Source organism: Spermophilus citellus (assembly GCF_964194105.1).
Source record: "Spermophilus citellus genome assembly, chromosome: 2".
Taxonomy (NCBI): domain Eukaryota; kingdom Metazoa; phylum Chordata; class Mammalia; order Rodentia; family Sciuridae; genus Spermophilus; species Spermophilus citellus.
The window spans coordinates 158,857,840-158,877,263 of NC_138183.1; the positions used below are offsets into that span (position 1 = coordinate 158,857,840).

Below are 19,424 nucleotides of genomic sequence, written 5' to 3' on the forward strand. Positions count from 1 at the left end.
AACTGACTGGATCTTCAGAGTTCCTGATTTCTGAGAAGGCACTTATACTCCCAATAATCAAAATCTTATTAAGGGTTTGGGCTTTTCTCTTAACCCTGACATCCTATCAATTTTATCTGCAGTCTCAATGCAACCATCCCTCCTCTTCTGTCCCATAACCCCTCTCCCAGTTCAGACCCACATCATCTCCTTTGGAGACATGTGCTCTAACCTCCCATTCTCCGTCACCAGTCTCCCCTGTCTACTGCATGCTAGGGAGCCAGCCAGCCTAATTTTCTGAAGTGCAGAATACATATAGTGCTTCCTTGCTCAAAATCTTCAATTGTCTCTTGTATCTTAACTCTTCAGTTGTTTCATCTGATACTGAACCCCACACCCATGTTGAAAGCACCCACCAACAGAGCAAGTATTAATTGCCTGGCTTGCCATTCAAAGCTAACCTATCCATTTTTATTTCACACAATTTCTCTCCATATACTTTTTCCCTCAGATAAACTGAACAATGCTCTGATTTAGATGAACCTTGAAATTCGTTAAGTTTGTTTGTTTTTGTTCAGGCTTTTGTCTCCATTGAAGGCATCCCACCCTATTTTCCACCCACTTTGATTCTATCTACTTCTCAATTACCTGCTTTGACACTTAACCCAAAGACTCTCCTGATCAAACACTAAAAGCAACTCTCCTTGCCACCTTCTAGTTTCACTTTGATTTATATCTCCTTACAGGGCCAATTATATTCTATCTTTTATCAATTTATTCAACACTTGGCACATTGCTTTTTTTTTTTTTTTTGGTATCAGAGATTGAACTCAGGGACATCTACCATTGAGCTACATCCCCATCCTTATTTTTGCTTTTTATTTTTGAGACAGGGTCTTGTTAAATTGTGGAATCTGGCCTTGAACTCGCGATGCTCCTGTCTCAGTCTCATAAGTTGCTGGGATTACAGGCGTGTGCCACCATGCCTGACTGGCACATTGTCTTTTGTTGTGTATATAGTCTAGCAAACATGAGGCAGAGTTCATGTCTGACTCATTTTTTTTTTAAATTACCTGAAGAGCCAAAAAGAAAACCAATATTTACCGAGTATGTAAAATCTTCCCCACTTCTTACAAACACTATCTCAATCCTCATAATAGTCTCATAAATTCGGTATTCTCATTTTACACAAGAGAAAACTGAGGTTCAAAGAGTTCACACAACCTGGTAAAGAGCACAGTCTGAATATACTCTAAAGTCTACATTCTTTTGTGACACTCTGCTACTCATTAATAATATGATCCTTGGTATATCTCTTGATGCTAAGTATATACAACTCATATTAGAAGTTTAATAAATGTCCATTGCTTGAGAGAAGTTGTCATCTTCCATATCCTAAAAGCCAACTTTACAGTTTGCCAAATGTGAATTTGACTTCTTCAAGCATGTCCAAACTAGACCAAAATCAGAGGTTTAGCTGACCAGAAAGCCCATCATTTTGTATCTATAGTATTCTCAGCAGAAGAGAAGCAATACTGACAAAAACAAAGCCCGATTCAGCATAGCATGTTAACTTTTTGTTTTCAGAATTATAATTTGTTAAAAAACAAATAAAGCTAAACACTTGTGAGGAATTTAGAAACCTGAAGAAAGAAGAAGGAAAAAAGGGGCTTCTGGGGGAGGAGAGGTCTGATGAGTTATGTTACTAAACAGCTGTAATGATAAAACACTGATGAGAATTTAGCTTTGGACATTTCTTAGGTTTTCTCCACAAAAACAACATTCCTGACTGACTTGAAAAAATGAGAGTTCAGCTAAGCCACAGCACAACATTGCAGGATCAAACAAGTCTACAGCCATATGGCAAGCTCTGAGTCTCTCAAACACATCCATCTGTACCTTTGGAGTGTCGACACACTCTTCTTCCATAAATGCAGCTTCCGCCTGACAGCCGGAAGCTGGAAATGAAAAGGCCTCCACGTTGGATGACTGTGGGAGGAGGGCAGATCGCATCAGCCTCACGTTTGGGGAATGCATGGTCACTGGGAGTCCCACAGTTTGTGCCTGCAAATATGGCAAGAACAGAAAGCAGGGGAACATTAATACTTTCTCTGTAAATACATCGAGTTCTTAGAATAAAATAATTATTCCTGGGACAATTAAAGTATAAACAAGTTATTTATTAGAACTCCCCTCCTCTGGAAAAGATCTGATGAAATATGTATAGAAAATATACATTCATATATAGGGTATTAACTTGAATCAATCAGCTATTCTGAAAAGGTTTGTACAGAATTTTATTTCTGTTCCATATTGAGAAGCCTAAGTTTCACACAGATGACAAGAAAGCTTGTCTCTGAGGAGTCAAAAAATATCCTCGGGATCACGAGTTCAAAGCCAGCCTCAGCAATGGTGAGGCACTAAGCAACTCAGTGAGACTCTGTCTCTAAATAAAATGCAAAATAGTGCTAGGGACGTGGGGATGTGGCTCAGTGGTCCAGTGCCCCTAAGTTCAATCCCCAGTACCATCTCCTCCCCCCAAAAAAGAATGTCCTCTGTTTCAACTCAGAAAACATATATTGGCCTCTTCCTTAAATATATTACCTGGAGAAGTATAAGGGGGAATAGGAAAGTCCCTATTGGTAGGATTCTGTACTCTGAACCAGGGATAGATACATACACCCTACAACCAACTATAATGCAAGGGGCACTGAAGTGAGTTCTGTCTCTGTCTCTTGGTGGGGTGGGATGATACTTATTTCTTGATGCGGGTGTGTGGGACAAGCAAGAAAAGAAAAGCAGCAGTTCCTTGGATATGACAGGATTGTCGTCCTTCCTTCAAGGACGCACATAGCCTGCTGGCCCAGTAGAAGGAGATATGCTCATTGCAGTGCAAGTTATGACCTTGAAGTCAACCTACTATAGGAAACTCTGGATGGTTTTAAGTCCATTCTTCTGTCTCCTTTGTGAACTACTTTAAGAAGCATCACAAACAATTCTTAAAAGAGAATCTTCCTATGACAACTGGCAAGGGTTGATTTTAAAGATGAAGCTGCTGGATGATCCTTTTATCCTGATCCCTTCAAAACTAGCAGAATAATTTATTAGATATGTTTTGAACATAAGAGACACTGCAAAACATCTGAGGTAACAGTCATCATGCCAGACTATAACAGGCAGAGGACTGGCCTATATTCTTCTTGCTATAGTCACGTCAAGGGATATAGGATGGTGAGTTTTAGATTCAAAAACAAAAGGCACAAAATGGTATTAGGTTCTAGTTCTCTCCCAGGAAGTGGGCTTGATTCTTGGCTCCATCATTGGTTCATTGTGTGAACTTAATCAGGTTACCTAATTTCTTTGAATCTTATTTTCTTCACCTGTAAAAAAGGGCATAAATCCTATTTCACAGTGAAGTTAGGATTCTAAAAGGTAACATATAAAGTCCTAATTCAGTAAGGTTAATTCCTCTTTTTCTTTCTTTCTTTTTTTTTTTAAATAGAGAGGGGGAGAGAGAGACACACACACACACACACACACACACACACACACAGAGAGAGAGAGAGAGAGAGAGAGAGAGAGAGAGAGAGAGAATTTTTTTAAGTATTTATTTTTAGTTTTCGGCGGACACAACATCTTTATTTGTATGTGGTGCTAAGGATCGAACCCAGCGCCGTATGCATGCTAGGCGAGCGCGCTACCATTTGAGCCACATCCGCAGCCCCCCTCTTTTTCTTTTTTAAAGTCCTAAAATCATCACAAAAATATAGGATTTAGACTGTAAAATGAATGTAGTTTTGTTCTCAGATTCTATTTAATGGTTCCCAGTTAGAATTTCAGTTTGACAGCTGTTCAAGAATGGGAGTATATGTTACTACAATACTTTATATTTCAACATATTTTGAATACACATAGGATATATTTTATATATGGCAGATCCAAATATTGCTATCTCCAGATATACCACATGAGATAAAGAATAGAGGAACAGGGCTGGGCCGGTGGCTTAGCGGTAGAGCACTTGCCTGGCATTTGTGAGGCGCTGGGTTCTATTCTCAGCACCACATATAAATAAATAAAATAAAGGTCTATCAACAACTAAAAAATATAAAAAAAAAAAGAAGAATAGAAGAACACCAGCAAAGTCTCAGAATTATATGAATGGTAAGAACAGGAAAAAGATTACTGCATACCATTCTGAGTATGATAAAGAAATTTCTTTTCTTTTGCATCATTCTTCAGGCTTACACCTGTGCCACATTTGATGTTAAACAACTTTTTTTCTTTTCAAATATTAGTCATTTAATTTCTCTAGTCAATGTCACAATGTGAAATTTAAACTTTCTAATTTGTTACAGTCTTCCAACCCTCATTGTTGTATTTTCAAAGGATAGAACTGAATTTTGATTTCTACTTCCCAAACGTATTATACTGCTCCTTTTATATGAAAGTAGGGAAACTATTACCTGAGACACTGCAATGGAAATGAGATGGCCACACAAAAACTACAATGTGCTGCTCCTTCTCAGTCCTTACTTTCATCAGCTACAATTCCTTAAATGGCAGGGCTGCTGTGCTAGACCAAGCATAGTACATTTTCCTTGAAAACTTTTGCACCTGACCTGGACTATAATGGACCCATGAACTTGGTAAGGATGGAGGAATAACATTTTGTTGTGATACTTACTTTCCAGGAAATAGGATAGTATGTATCATACATCTGCTTTTTAGAAGTCTTGCAATTGCTAAGGGGTCTAAGGTACTCTGTCTGGGCTGGGGTGTGGCTAGTGGTAGCGTGCTTGCCTAGCATGTACAAAACCCTGGGTTCTGCAGGGCATGGTGGTGCATGGCTATAATTCCAGTGACTTGAGAGGATGAGGCAAGAGGACTGAAAGTTCAAGGCCAGACTCAGCAACTTAGCAAGAGAGAGTTCTGGTTGTCTCTTCCTCTTATAAGAACTAATTTGGGGATAAGGCTTTTAAGGAGGTAAGTTAAAGTTAGACTAAATCATAAACATGAGGTCTTGATCCAAGAGGTCTGGTGTTCTTATAAGAGGAAGAGACCACCAGAACTCTCTCTCCTCAACTGACAGATGAAGAGGCACATGAAAAAAGAGTAAGAAGGCAGCCATCTACCCACGGGAGTTAGCCTGCACCAGATGCTGATGGCTTCAGGAACTGTGAGGAAATGACTTTTCTGTTTGAACCCTTCAGTCTGGCATTTTGTTATGGCAGCCCGAGCGAATTAATACAATGCCCACAGTGCACTGGCCTGACAGATAAGTGCTCTATTTGCTGAACTCAACTGCTGGTTCAGGTTAACTAATTTTTACTCAGTAGCAATCTTATTAAGTAGGTATTGCCATTTCCATTTTATATTTAAGAATAGAGGAACTCAGAAATTCTTAAGCAAAGTCAACTCAAAATCATGAAGACCTTCTGCATGGAACTAAAATTCTGCAGGATTTTACAGTTCATGTGATCTTTGTATATGATAATGTTGTTTCCTCAATTTATTTTCTTTGGTACTGGGGATTGAACCCAGAGGGACTTAACCACTGAGCCACATCCCTAGCACCCCCTCCCTTTTTTAAGATTTTGAGACAGGGTCTTTCTAAGTTGCTCAGGGCCTTGCTAAGTTGCTGAGGCTGGATTTGAACTTGTGATCCTCCTATCTCAGCCTCCCAAGTTGTTAAGATTACAAGCGTGCACCATCATGCCAGCTGTTTCCTTGATTTCTCATTGCTATTATCAATATAGCAATCTGTGGCCTTAGAGGTACCTAAAAAACTGTCCCTGACTTTAAGGAGTTTATAGTTTAGTGATAAAGTACCTATTATTATTATTATTTAGAATACAGTGAGATTTCTTCTTAGATAGATTTAAAGTACTTTTTATTTGCTGTACAATATGCTGGAAATGTTGCATCTGACTTACTTTGGATAACTACTGAGAAAAATGTCTTGCTTTTTTTATCTTATGAACTCTGACCACTGGTTTTTAACAATCTTGCCACTCCATGGTTTGTATCAATTGTAAGCAAACATGAATGCAATGGGCATCTCAGCTATTGAATTATGGATTGGGAGTTGCCCACCATAGAACACAGCATAGTATTAGTGTGCCCAGGCTGCCATAACAAAATGCCAGACAGGAGGGGCTCTTTAAAAAAAATTAGAACATCAAGGAATTAGAACAAGAAGGCTCTACTGAAATTTTGAGCATATTTAGTATCCATAAAACCAGAGAAATCTATTTTTTAGTAAGCTCTGTACTAAAAAGTAGAACGTGCCCCTCCGAGGGAAGGAAGTATTTTCCTCAGCAGTGCTGCCTCCTGATTAGCATCCAGCAGCCTTTAAGACAAGTTTGTAGATGAACACTGAAGACTTCCATTTGGATTGCATGTATTTTAAATTACAGTAAGTAGGTTTCTACGATGACATGGGTCAATGCACAAAGTGCAAGAACTCATGAGAGGCTTGGTAAGGAAACAAAGTTAGCAGACGTAAGAAGCCATCTTATACATCTCAACTCCAAGCCAAATTAAATAAAATTTGAGATATCCAGGGGAATTTACTTAAAGTCTAGATAGGAAAAGATATCAAATAACATATGCACATGCTCAGGAGCAGTTGTTTATGTAACCCTTTACCACTCACTCACTTGCATGTTTAAGAATAAAGACACTTGGCAAGGAAAGCCTGCTACTGCACTGGGAGTCTCTGCCTCCTGTCCTTTTGCCTGGCTGCACTTGCAAGAAGGAAGGGACATCATCCCAGCTCATGAACTCTCATTTCCCCTCTGTCTTGTAAGCAATACCTAATTAAACTTTGAAGGTTTCTACATGCTGAGAAAGTCTAACTCAAATATCTAGAATAACATTGATAACATTATTTAACTCACATTTGTTTTGGTACTCACATTTTCCATATAAAGCATATAAACAAAAATACAATTTGCCTATGAAGATCAAGATTTTTAATTTCCTTGTTTTTTTTCTTTGTACATACTATAAAAAAATGCCAGAATTTCTTATAATCTTGCAAATTTTGTAAACCTGCCAAAGAAATTCAATATGAAAATTCTACTCTTAATTTCACTTTGAATAGAGTCACTCATAGAAGAGGACAAAAATCCTAATAGAGCACTGGAACAAGCCACTCTTCTCCTCAACCTCTATACAGATGATTCCCCAGACCTCTCTAATCCAGCATCTCTGCTGGGATCTGTGTCCACATCCCCTCTTGGCAACTAAGTTAATGCCACCACTGTTCTCTCAGGCCCAGCTCCAAGACAGAATTATCCCTAACTTACTTTTGTCCTCTAATCCCCCAACATTTACTTATATACAAATACTTACATAGCACTCACTTACTATGTAATAGACACTGTTCTATGTATTCTAAAAATATTAACTAATTTTACTGGCACAACATTCTTATAATCTTATCTATTTACACACAGGAAACTGAGGCACAGAAAGACTTTAGAAATTTTAACCACCATAAGAGCTACTTCTCCAAACCATCGCTAGGTTTATACAAGATATATCTCTGAGGTTCTTTTACTTGCCTCTTCTATCTGTTTCCACCAGTGCCACATTAATTTAGATCTTCAGTATTTCTCATCTCAAATACTATAATAATCTCCTAATCGATCTCTCCAAATTTCTTCTCTTCTCTGTCCTGCCCATCATTCCCAATGCTCTCAGATTAATTATTGTAAAGAATACGATATTCTATCACTCTTCTGCTTAACCACCTTCATAGTGCCTTACTTCTTCCTGAATTGTAAGTAAACCCTTTACCATGGCGCGTGGACCTCTTTACAACGTGGCTTCAACTTATCACTCCAACTCCTTATTTCCTTAGACTTCAAGTGTATTTATTGGAACAAGTCCTACAACTGCCAACATAAATACTTCTGCTCATCTCCCGCTGTTTCTGTCTACCTAAAATGCCTTCAAGTACTGCCTCTCCCTGCCACTGTTCCACACATCTGTGAAGATCTGTCCTAACTGCCACCTCTCTCATGATTTCGTTCCCATTCAGATGTGATTCTCTCATCCTTGTTCTCAGTTCTTTAACAGCACTCATCTTTCCCTTCTTTGAATTATGATTATTTGTGGTCTATTCTTATTTTGCTTCCACAGTATAATGTCTCTGAGGGCAAGGAGTGTACTCTACACATCCTAACTCCTAGAGTACCTAAAAATAGAGGTCGACACATGGTAAATCCACAATAAAAATGTGTACATGAAACTGAATGTATAGGTTAGTTACACTAATTCTCAACAGAAGCAAGGGATTAAAACACAAAACATCTCTTTATGAAAAAAACTGTTTGAAATAAAGTTAATCCTTACAAACAGAAAGGTGCGCCAAAACATTTGAGAATCCAGTGAATGATTGAGGGAGAAACTTTCTAGAAAAATAGAGTGTAGAAGATGAAATCCTAACCTTTGTACTACAAGATAAAAAATGTGTCAAACATGCGAATAGGCACATGCACAGATAAGACTATTGGCTAATGAGGCGTTACCTTGGCAACTGTTTGTTCAGCAATGGAGCTAGGCCGACGCTGTCGGCCATCTAGTCTCTGCTCCACAGGAAAACTGCTTCTATGTGACTTCAGGCGCTCCACCAACAAGAAATAAATGGCAGCAAAGTGGTTATAGCTCTTGTTCTGCAAAGACTGCAAGAGAAAACAACTGTTGGTTGAAAGTAGAGTACCATAAAAACCAGTCCAATGATCTGTACCTTTCTAAAGCAAAAGTGGGTGTTCTTAAAAGTAAAATAACAAAGTATGCCTCAGAATGAAATCTAGACCCAAAGGCAGACAATTTCAAGTCTTTAGTATTAGTTAAGTAAAGGTTGATGCCTTAAAATTACTTGACTGGACCTTTTACATTATCAAGATCTATTTATTTTTCTGCACTAAGAGAAAATGCCATCACTGTTTTATGTAGGCATTCTCACTGCTGTCACACGGTTCCATCTCATAGCTGTAACTATGGTAGAAGGGCAGTTAGCACCCCGAGCCCAGAAGCTCTAATTGCACTGCTTCAACTCAAGTCCAAATCACTGAAAACCATGAAGTGAATGATTAAAGCCTTTGGGAACTTTCTGGTGATTATTTTGGGCTGGAGAATCACATCTGGATACTAGATGGAGAGACACTGTGTCTCCATTCTTAGGTAATTTTTTCCTCTTGTTTTTGCAGTCCCACCCTTTTGAAGCCTTGAAAATAAAGTTGCTTCCCAAATTTTCACATCTTTAGCCTGCCAGTTTTCCCAGGATGCTAGTGCAACAGAGAAGCAACTGCTCCTCTGGCTTCTAATTGTACCTGACAGCCTGCATGGGTGCTGGGAAGAGTACCCATAAATGAATGTGGAGCATTCTCAGCAAAACTCACAGGCCAGCAGAACCACGCTCACAGCTGCCATTCTCGATCTACTTCATGGACAAGTACAGAAAAACATCACTAGGTGCACAATGAACCAGGCAGGAAAGCCAGTTTATTTTACATACAGCTATGACAGGGGAGGAGGCAGTAGTTTGGAGCCTTGGTCTTTCACAGCAAACATGGGGGCATTTGATATTCTTTCTTGTTTCGCTTCTTCCTTAAAAGCAGTTTTTTTTTTGTTGTTGTTGCTGTTGTGTTTTCACTATTGTGGAGGTATTAAAAACATGTATATCCTATAAATATGCTAACCACTAGAGGACAGGAAAAAAAGCCAAGAGGAATTTTCCAGGTTCATGACCTTCTTAGTTCTATTATCCCTAATATTTCCAAATCAGGACCCCACCTGTTTCTGCCTTCTTAGTTTCTCTAGTTCACAATTAAATCCCACTGGATTTCTTAAACCCAGTGCCTTTCCTTATTTCCTGTGTGACCTTCAGCCTTGTTCCATATCTGCATATTTACGTTCTACACAAGCTAGTATAGTGCTGATATGAAACTTACTGCTTCGTCTAGAAATAAACTTTCTATCTTGTTTTTTTAAGCTTCCATCTTCAATTTTCCTGCATCTTCTATAAACCCTCTTGAACTTTTTGGCAGATGAGGCAAAGGAAGGAATTTAGATGTTGAATAAAAGCAAATATAAATAGAGTCTGATGTAACTGTCAGGGAACACTGAACAGTAGGCCTAGGTGCCAGAGATGGATGTGCTAAAAGACCAGGATGACAGGTGTGAGAATGAAATTTCAAGTTACTAACTGCAGAGGAATCCTAACATATATTTAGTCAAATCTCTCGTCACTTTACCTCAACAGTTTTCTGTTGATCTATTCCGAGGCTGTGCATCAATCGCAGGACCTGTTCATTAAACTCCCCAATTGATGGCTCGTTTTCTTGTTCTTGTGGATAGAGAATAGGTCTCTGTACAGGAACTTCTATAAGCATCCACTTATGCTCCTTGATTTGAGCTATGGTTAGTCGTTTGGATGGATCTAGGACCAACATCCTTCGTATAAGGTGCTCACAATCTGTAGAAAACACAATGTTATAGAAGTCGCATAAATCACCTTGCACTTCAGGATTATTTGCTTGACTCCTGTGACTTCGTACAATGGTATTAATCTCTGTGCCCTCCACTGGAAAGTAGACGGTCAAATAAAAAAATGAATGCATGGAAGATACTTATATTTGTCAAGTTCACATGGTGAACTAAGAAAAGCAGGAGTGTATGGGTCTGAGTCTCTGCTAAATGAGCCTTTCTACTAACGTTGCAACTAAAAATATCTACTCACAGACTTAGTTTTGTATTAAAGAAAAAAACTAAGCCTCACTCCTAGAATGAGAAAATGATAAATTGCTTCTCAATCATACCCAAGGCTGATACACTAAGGCTATGCAGGTAAGACAGAGATCTCCAGTGGGCTGTTGCTTTTCTCATGAGTGCTGCTGAGAAAAAGGTCCACAAAACATTATTTACTTCTGATTACACTAGGAAAACTGCACTGCTGCAACTCTGAGCACTAGCTGATTCTCTGAGCTGATATCATGCTCTTCATCACCCTCCACACGAGGGGGTGATGTCATATCACTCAGTATACCTCAAGCACCACGGTAAGTGCTTTGTAGAGTAATTATTCTCATGATACCCTAGGGTAGAAACAATTGTTATTTCCATTTTATAGATGAGGAATTGAAGCCAAGAAAGGAATATGACTGCCAAAGCCATACGGCGTGAGTGGTGGAGTAAGGATTAAAACCAGGTAGAGTCTGGATATAAAGCTCCACAAACCATGCTCTTATCTGCTCAAAAGCATTACTTCTACTATTAGTAGGAACACCAGAGGTAGGATGGAAAAAAAAAATCACAAAACTAAGGAGTAAATTTAACTACTGCCTATGTAACAACCCAATACAGACAGGCAGGGATTATGGCATTTCAACTTAATTCACTAGAGTTCTGCCAGTTGGCTTTTAATTTAAAATTTTTTAATTTTGCAAAATCCATTTTGTACTTAGAGTAAAATGGTTGTGAGCCTGTATCTATGAAGTGCTTCTATAAGTCTAAAATAAACATGGGACATTTATAGACCCAGAGTGAATGGGAAGACTTGCTGCTCTTAATCTGGGAAACTTCTGTTCTCAGTTATAAGTAGGGAGGCTGGAACTTGTCTCATCTACATGATGGAATGGGTAGCTTATTTCTATGGCTTTTAAAATGACTAAGTCATTTTATTTGTACCCAAATCTCAGAAAAAGGGAAGCTTTTGCCTAGGCATTTCATTTGGGACAAAAATTCTATAAAGTACACAATTAGTAAGAGACAACTTGTTACCTTCTGACATGAAATATGGAATCCGGAATCTTCCTTCCAAAACTCTCTGCCTCAAAATTGGAAGAGTTGGTCCATCAAAAGGCAGAGCTCCACAGACCAGGACGTACAAAACAACTCCCATGCTCTAGGGAAGAAAACAGTACACTTTCCAGGGAGAACTTTAAACGCTCTATCTTCCTCAAAATCCTCAGGGCTCTTAAAATCATATGGACTGAAATATTCCTGTCCAAATTTATTACTTTCTCAGAATTTGGGGGGAAAGAAACTCCAACCCTGACTACTGCAATAAGTATAAAAAATAACAAATGATCTGAATTTCATCATTTTGCTTACTGCTTAACTTTAAATTATTGCTAATATTAGGATGATAACACCTGTCCCTAGAAATTCTTTCCTAGGGATTGATTTCAAGATGCTCTAATTACACTCCAGCAGATGGGGAACGTATGAAATACTGCTTATGTGTCAAGTGCCAGGAGTTTCTACCATGGGCCAAAGTAGCAAGTATTATCATTATAGATGCATTTAACACAGCAAAGCAAAGCAATACCCAAATATCCAGCTGTGGTCCTTCATACTGCTGCCCTTCAAAGACTTCTGGGGCTGCATAAGGGGGGCTGCCACACCATGTTGCCAGCAGTTCACCACTTTTAAAGAAATTTCCAAAACCGAAATCTATTGGAATGGAAATAAATGTTACTTTCATCCATGCTCTCAAACTACACTGCATTTCTCTGAAATAGATTTTATAATATGCTCCATTAACAATGTCACCACTATTCACTCTGTGAGAACTGAGATGACATCTTTCTAGTGAGGCTTCCCTAGCAATTAGCACAATGACCCACAAATTTCAAGTACTCAATAAATATTGATGAATGAATGTATACATGAATTGAGGTTTCTTCTCAAAAAAGTGAGTGAGAGACTGGAAAAGGACTTTTTAAAAGCAAGTATTTTTAAGGTTCAAAGAAAATTTGCTGGTGTGGATAACCATCATGAATTTGATAATCACAGAATTTCAATTACTTGCTGATTGATAAAGATTTTTTTTTAATCTCATATGTTCTACAGGAAAAAAACAGATGAGTAAAACATATTTAAGTGACTGTGGCTGCTCTGACAGCCACTACCTGGGGGTAGCAAGATAGATCTAATTTTATATATATATATATATATATATAAAATTAGATCTATCTATCTATCTATCTATCTATCTATCTATCTATCTATCTATCTATCTATCTATCTATCTCCTTTTAAGGCAACAAGTACAGTTTCCTAAGCAATCACTCTCATAGTGTTCATCCATGCAACCTGTTTTAGCCAGATACCCATATGAATAACTCACTAATACAGATGGCATATGGCCATCCAGGATGGTATTTTTCCATCCTTAGGCCACCTAGCACCATTATCATTTATTTACTCATTTATGGAATATAATGGCATTATACTTCAAAACAGTGAATAGCCTTGCCCTTATACTCCTCCTCATATGGTATCTACAACTTTTATATGCAGAATGCTCTCTGAATATCTCCCAGCAACATCAGAAGCTGAAGCAGAAAAATGCCAAGATCAGGGTCAACCTTGGCAACTTAGTGAGACCTTGTCTCAAAAAATAAATGAATGAATAAATAAATTAATTAAAAAGGACTGGGGATGTAGCTAGTAGTAAAACACTGCTGGATTTAATCCCAGTAACCAAACCAAACCAAACCAAAAGTCAAGTTACAGGGCTGGGATTATAGCTCAGTGGTAAGAGTGCTTGTCCAGCATGTGTGAGGCATTGGGTTTGATTCTCAGCACCACACATAAATGAATAAATAAAAAATAAAGGTCCATCAACAACTAAAAAAATACAAAACAAAAACAGAAACAAACAAACAAACAAAACCAAGCTGCACTCTGGAAACATTGTACTCAAATGTGTACAATATGCATAAAAAGCCCAGTGCAGTGGCGCACACCTGTAATCCCAGCAGCTTGGGAGGCTGAGGCAGGAGGACCGCGAGTTCAAAGCCAGCCTCAGCAACAGTCAGGTGCTAAGCAACTCAGAGAAACCTTGTCTCTAAATAAAATGCAAAAAAGGGTTAGGGATGCGACTCAGGGGTTGAGTGCCCCTGAGTTCAATCTCTGGTACCCTCATCCTCCAAAAAAAAGCACAAAAAAATGTAGTGAGCTTTGGCATGAATTCAAGTTTCCTATCTTGCTAAGCCTTTGTACAATCTCATGTTCTAACTGGAGAAATATATTCTAACTTTTTGTAAGCTACATGCCTACTGTTTGATGTTGTCATGTACTACCTTAGGGACTGACTACTCCCAGCTGGTGCACAGCACTGTTATGCATAGTAAACTTTAAGAAATGCCCCACAAGGGACTAGATCCAGTTTCCATTGCCAGACTGATTAGCTTTGGGATTCTGGTGAGCCTTAGCTTCCCCACTTGTAAAGTTGCAATAATAAAGTACTCAACCAGCAGCTTGTTGCGAGGGTCCATGGTGTTAATGTGAACTCCGGCTCAGTTCACACCTTCAGACCATGCACGTTTGTACCTCACACAAAGTACTCTCTCCCTTGGATGACATAAGAACTGGGAGCAAGCAGCCCTAACAGTAATAACAGTAACAATTCTCATCATCTCAGCTTCATGGGGAAAGCACAACCATAAAGTTAGGGAGAATAAAATGACTTTCAGTTTTGCCACTTTCTAACTTCCTATACCCTAGGGAAGTTAACTTCCCCACACCAAAGCTTCCCTATTTATAAATGTGGGGATAGATAATTCATCTACCCGTTAGGATGCTGTGAAAATTAAATGAGATTAAGAATGTAAAATGCCTAGAGCATAGATGTGAAATGTGAGCACTCCTTCTGTGAAACCATTATTGCCAACTATTGTCACTTCCTATTCACCTTGGAACCCATATGTACACACAGAGATACATGTTTCTTATTTTCTGGAAAACCACACTCTCAAATGAGTCAAGGACTAGATGTTCAAGAATCTGGTTTAAGGAAGAAAAGGTTAATTTCAGTTACACTGAAAAGCATAAGAAATTCTGGGGTGTGTATGTGTGGAGATCCTGAAATAGGAACTAAAATGGTTGTACTTTAAACCATAATCACAGGCTGAGTTTTAGAATGTGTAAGTTGAAGATACCCTCCAAATAGCATTGTGAAATTTCAATCTCAAAGAGTCCTTATAGAGCCACTTCATTCTGATCTTCCCCACATCCTGGTGAAATGCACAAAAGACTGATGGGGGTGGGGGCAGGCCTGTCAGGAAGGTGGTTTGGTCAATGTGGTCTTTGGCTCTCTCCTTGGTGCACTTCATAGCAGGAGAGGGAGAGCTAGGAAAGCATCACCATGCCTGTGGTAGTTCAGTTGCAATACTGGTTTTGTAGACTTAGGACCAACAAAGCAGTTCATTCACAGGAAGAGATGTACTAAGCATTGTGTACTATTTTCTGTAGTAACTTTCAACAGGAACTTGAGATTGCGGGAATATTAAAAGATTAACACCAAAATGCAACCAGGCTCACTAAGACCTCACTCATGTAGAGGTCTTCTACAACCTTGTCAGGGCATTTCAAATATATTTATAATCACCTGATGAATGGATTAAGTAAGACTCTGCAGTCAGGCAAATCTGGGACCAAACCCTGGGTTTTCTACTTAGGCATATATCTTGGGCAAATTACTTAACTTCTCAGAGCCTTGATTTTCTCATTTATAAAATGGTAACACTATCTACTATCAAGAAAGTTGTAATAATATAAGTAGAAAACAAATATAAAGCTATTGAAACACAGAAGGTACTCAGAAAATGGCAGCAGTTTTTGATATTACCATTATTGTCATTATTATTTCACTTATAAACCAGATTAGAGGGAAGTAGAGTGTGGAGGAAAAAGACAGTCTGAACTCCCAGCTGTCCCAGACCCACATCATACTGTCTGCAGACAAGAGTTATCCAATAAAGATTTGCTACATGATTATTTTGTCCATCTTTCTCTCTTTTTTAAAAAACATTTTTAAGACGTTGATAGGCCTTTATTTCATTCATTTATTTTTATGTGGTGCTGAGAATTGAACCCAGTGCCTCACACATGCCAGGCAAGTACTCTAGCAGTGAGCCCTAACCCCAGTTCCCATCTCTCTCTTTTTATTTGTCAGTTCTGGGGAAGTCAAACCCAGCATCTCATGCATGCTAGGCAAATGCTTTACCACTGAGCTACAACCCCAGTGCAAGTCCTTATCTCCTTTAAAAGTGTTTCACTATGTTGTACTAGGTGCTGGTCTAAGTTCTTTGAAGATGTCTTCTTAGTAACCCTATGAAGAAACCTTATTTTAGAAGAAAGTTATACTGCTAGCTATTATGCTGTACAGCTTGAATAAAAACCAAGTATGACTAAAGAGTTCTCACTGCTAAGTGCCACCTTTACTTCTTTCCCTGGCACAGTGATATGTAGCTATTTTTGAGAAAGTTACTAATTGTCAGCCTTAAGAAGTGGTAATGGGAAGGCACTTAAAAGACTTTTTATTTCTTCACAGGAATCTGGATAATTTTCTTCCTTCACGGTATGTGGCTTTCTATCTAAAGCATATAGTGAAACAAGAGTTGAGTAAATGGGATGGAATATGAAAATTCAGGTGTTTCTTTTCTTTAAAACTTTTTTAGTTGTAGATGGACACATACCTTTATTTTATTTATTTATTTTTAATGTGGTGCAGAGGATCGAACTCAGTACCTCACACATGCTAGACAAGTGCTCTACCACTGAGTTATAACCCCAGCCCCTCAGTGTTTGTTATTGCTATTTATTTAAATGGAATGGACTATACACAGTTGTCCCTCTTTATTTGTGGGAGATTAGTTTCAGGGCCCCTTATGAACACAGAATCCACAGATGCTCAAATCCCTTATGTAAAATAGTGTAGTATGTGTATACAACTTACATATATCTAGATTACTTATTACTTATCTCTTAGATTACTTACATTATCTAATACAATGTAAATGCTATGTAAATAGTTGTTATATTGTATTGACTAGGGTATAGTGACAAGAAAAAAATCTATACAGGTTCATACAGAAGCAATTACTACAGGCCTATCTACCGAGTACCTTTGGAAAACAAACATACAATTTTCCCCGAGTATTTTCCATCAGTGGTTTTCTGAATTCCAGTAGGTGGAGCCTAAAGATACAGAGGGCAGACTGTCTTGATATTTCATCATATTAAGCAAATCCATTCATTTCTTCATTAAATATTTGAAGGCCATTGATATGTTAGCCACTATAGAAACACCTAAGAATCACACAACAACAAAGAAAAAAGACCCCACAAAGTCACCCGATTTTGGAAAGTATTATGAATACACTGAAGTGTCTCTTGGTCTAAGACAGACTCAGGTGTACTTGACTTGGCTGGCAAGGAAACAACCTTTCTTGTTTAATTCTCTGATCTGCAAGTCAATGCCTACATCTATGGCTACCATGTTCCTCAGACATTATACTTGCTCTTTCTGTTATAAAACATATGTCATGCAATTTTGGACCCACTTTGTATTTCTTTAACTTTTTATTTTGAAATACTTCAAAGTTTTCAGAAGAATTTCAATGAGTAGAATTTACTATGCCCTTCACCCAGCTTCCCCTAACACTTACATTTTACATAACTCTAGTAGTACAGTGATCAAAACTAAGAAAGTAACATTGATTTTACTATAGGCTTTATTTTGATGTCATCATTTTTTTCATTGATGTCCCTTTTCAGTTCAGTATTCCACAATGCACTTAGTGTCATGCCTCTTGAGTTTTCTTCAATTTTAACAGTTCCTTAGTCTTTCCTTGTTTTTCATGATCAAGAGTACTAGTTATATCTTTTGTAGACTATCCTCACATGGGGTTTGTCTGATGCCTTCTCATGATTAGATCAAGGCTATAGTCCTCCGGGAAGAACATCACAGAGGTGATGTGCTTGTCTCAGTGCATACATAAGGGGACAGTGGTATTATGTCTAATTACTGGTGTGTTTTGCGCTTGACCACTTAATTAAGGCAGTGTCTGCTCAGTTTCCCCACTGTAATGTTATTATCTTTCCCTTTGTACTGAATATATATTTTTAAAAGATACATTGAGATTATGAATAATCTGTTTCCCTTTGAATGTTCATCCACTAGTGTTAACATTTGCTGGTAGATCTTGGTTGCATCAACAATCAGCTGCCACTCTTAATGATTAGCTTTAATTTCCCTTATTCCTATTTGTTTTAAAAATTTTACTTTCAACTGACAAATAATAGATATATATATTATGTTTATGGGATAAAATGTGATGTTCTGACACACATTTACATTGTGGAATGATTCAATCATGCTCATTTAACAAATCTATCACCTCATTAATAACAATTCCTAAGGAAGAGTTATCCTTTCCCCACTTTGTTTATTTATTCATTTATTATCCTGCTATATTATATACTGCATCGAATATTTTATTTTGAGTTATAATTCAATACCATTGTTATTATTTTGATGCTCAAATAGTTCCAGGTTTGGCTATTAGGAGCTGATTCATGTTGAATCCTGTGTCTTTGAATTGCTCCCATTTTAAAAAATTTTGCACTTCCTTAATGGCACCAGAAGATCTTCCAAGTTTATCTTTTATTTTCCCTGCCTTGAAGCAACCACTTTTCTAAGGAACCGTGTTTTTTTTTTTTTTTTTTTTTTTTTAACTGAAAATGGTATTTAGAAACTAACACCAGGCCCTAGATCTGCTCTTGATGTGCCCAAGAATCGACAGCTGCAAATGACTCAGCCAGTATTCAAATACAGGTCAGACGTTCTTTTTTACTATATCACAGATGTTCTAAGGATATCACTAATCCAAAGCTTAATCCAATTTAATATTAGAGGTGAAGCTGTCATAGCTCAGGAAAAATCCTTTACATTAAGATGAGAGATGTCCTAATTTATCACAGGGATATAATTACTATAAAGCTATGCTAACAGTATCCTTACCAAGTGAATGGGAATAATGAGGATGTTTATAGACTAAATATCAGAAATATATATCTACATTCATTTTAGCAATCTACATTAACTGGAGGAGTACATGATGTGCTAAATACACACATCTTTTCCTTATTGTGACAAGATGATACATGTTCCTTGATACCAAGGCATGTACATCAAGGTTTTACTCTCACAGTGGTTTTGAGATTTGATATTTCCATATTCTCATCTGATTTCTGTGTTGCCTGAATGTTCATAGGAGATAGGATCTGGCTAGAGTCTTTAACCACAGAGCAGTTACTGGCTCTCTTGGAAATCAACTAGTCCCAAGGCTGAGTCCTGTAACTATCTCTAATCTGACTAACCAGTAACAGGCCATGGATATACTTGACCACATACTAGAACTCCTATTACTATTTTCTGTTCTATATTTTCAAAGTTGACCGACCTTTATCTTCCTGATAACAAAAACCATTATTACATAAATTATCAGTGCCCAAACAGCATTAGCAAAGAGCCAATGTTTTAGGAATAACAGTCTTGCACAGAGTAAATAAGCTGATCCTGGTGATAACTGTCTAACAGGAACCAAGCATAGGAGAGAATTCTGCTTGTTGGAAGGAAA

The 19,424-nt window shown here is 37.9% G+C and overlaps 1 protein-coding gene across 4 annotated transcripts in view; it reads right to left on the reverse strand.

Moving 5' to 3' along the window:
* Positions 1 to 19,424, reverse strand: part of SIK2 (salt inducible kinase 2) — a 120,726-nt gene that overhangs the window by 16,402 nt on the left and 84,900 nt on the right. For all 4 annotated transcript variants that reach the window (XM_081265896.1, XM_081265897.1, XM_081265898.1 and 1 more), the window contains exons 5-9: positions 12,323 to 12,447; positions 11,773 to 11,896; positions 10,248 to 10,468; positions 8,520 to 8,672; positions 1,879 to 2,043 (exon numbers count right to left, since the gene is read on the reverse strand). In XM_081265896.1, the coding sequence (XP_081122022.1) occupies positions 1,879 to 2,043; positions 8,520 to 8,672; positions 10,248 to 10,468; positions 11,773 to 11,896; positions 12,323 to 12,447 (788 nt within the window). The remainder of the gene's footprint in view (positions 1 to 1,878; positions 2,044 to 8,519; positions 8,673 to 10,247; positions 10,469 to 11,772; positions 11,897 to 12,322; positions 12,448 to 19,424) is intronic.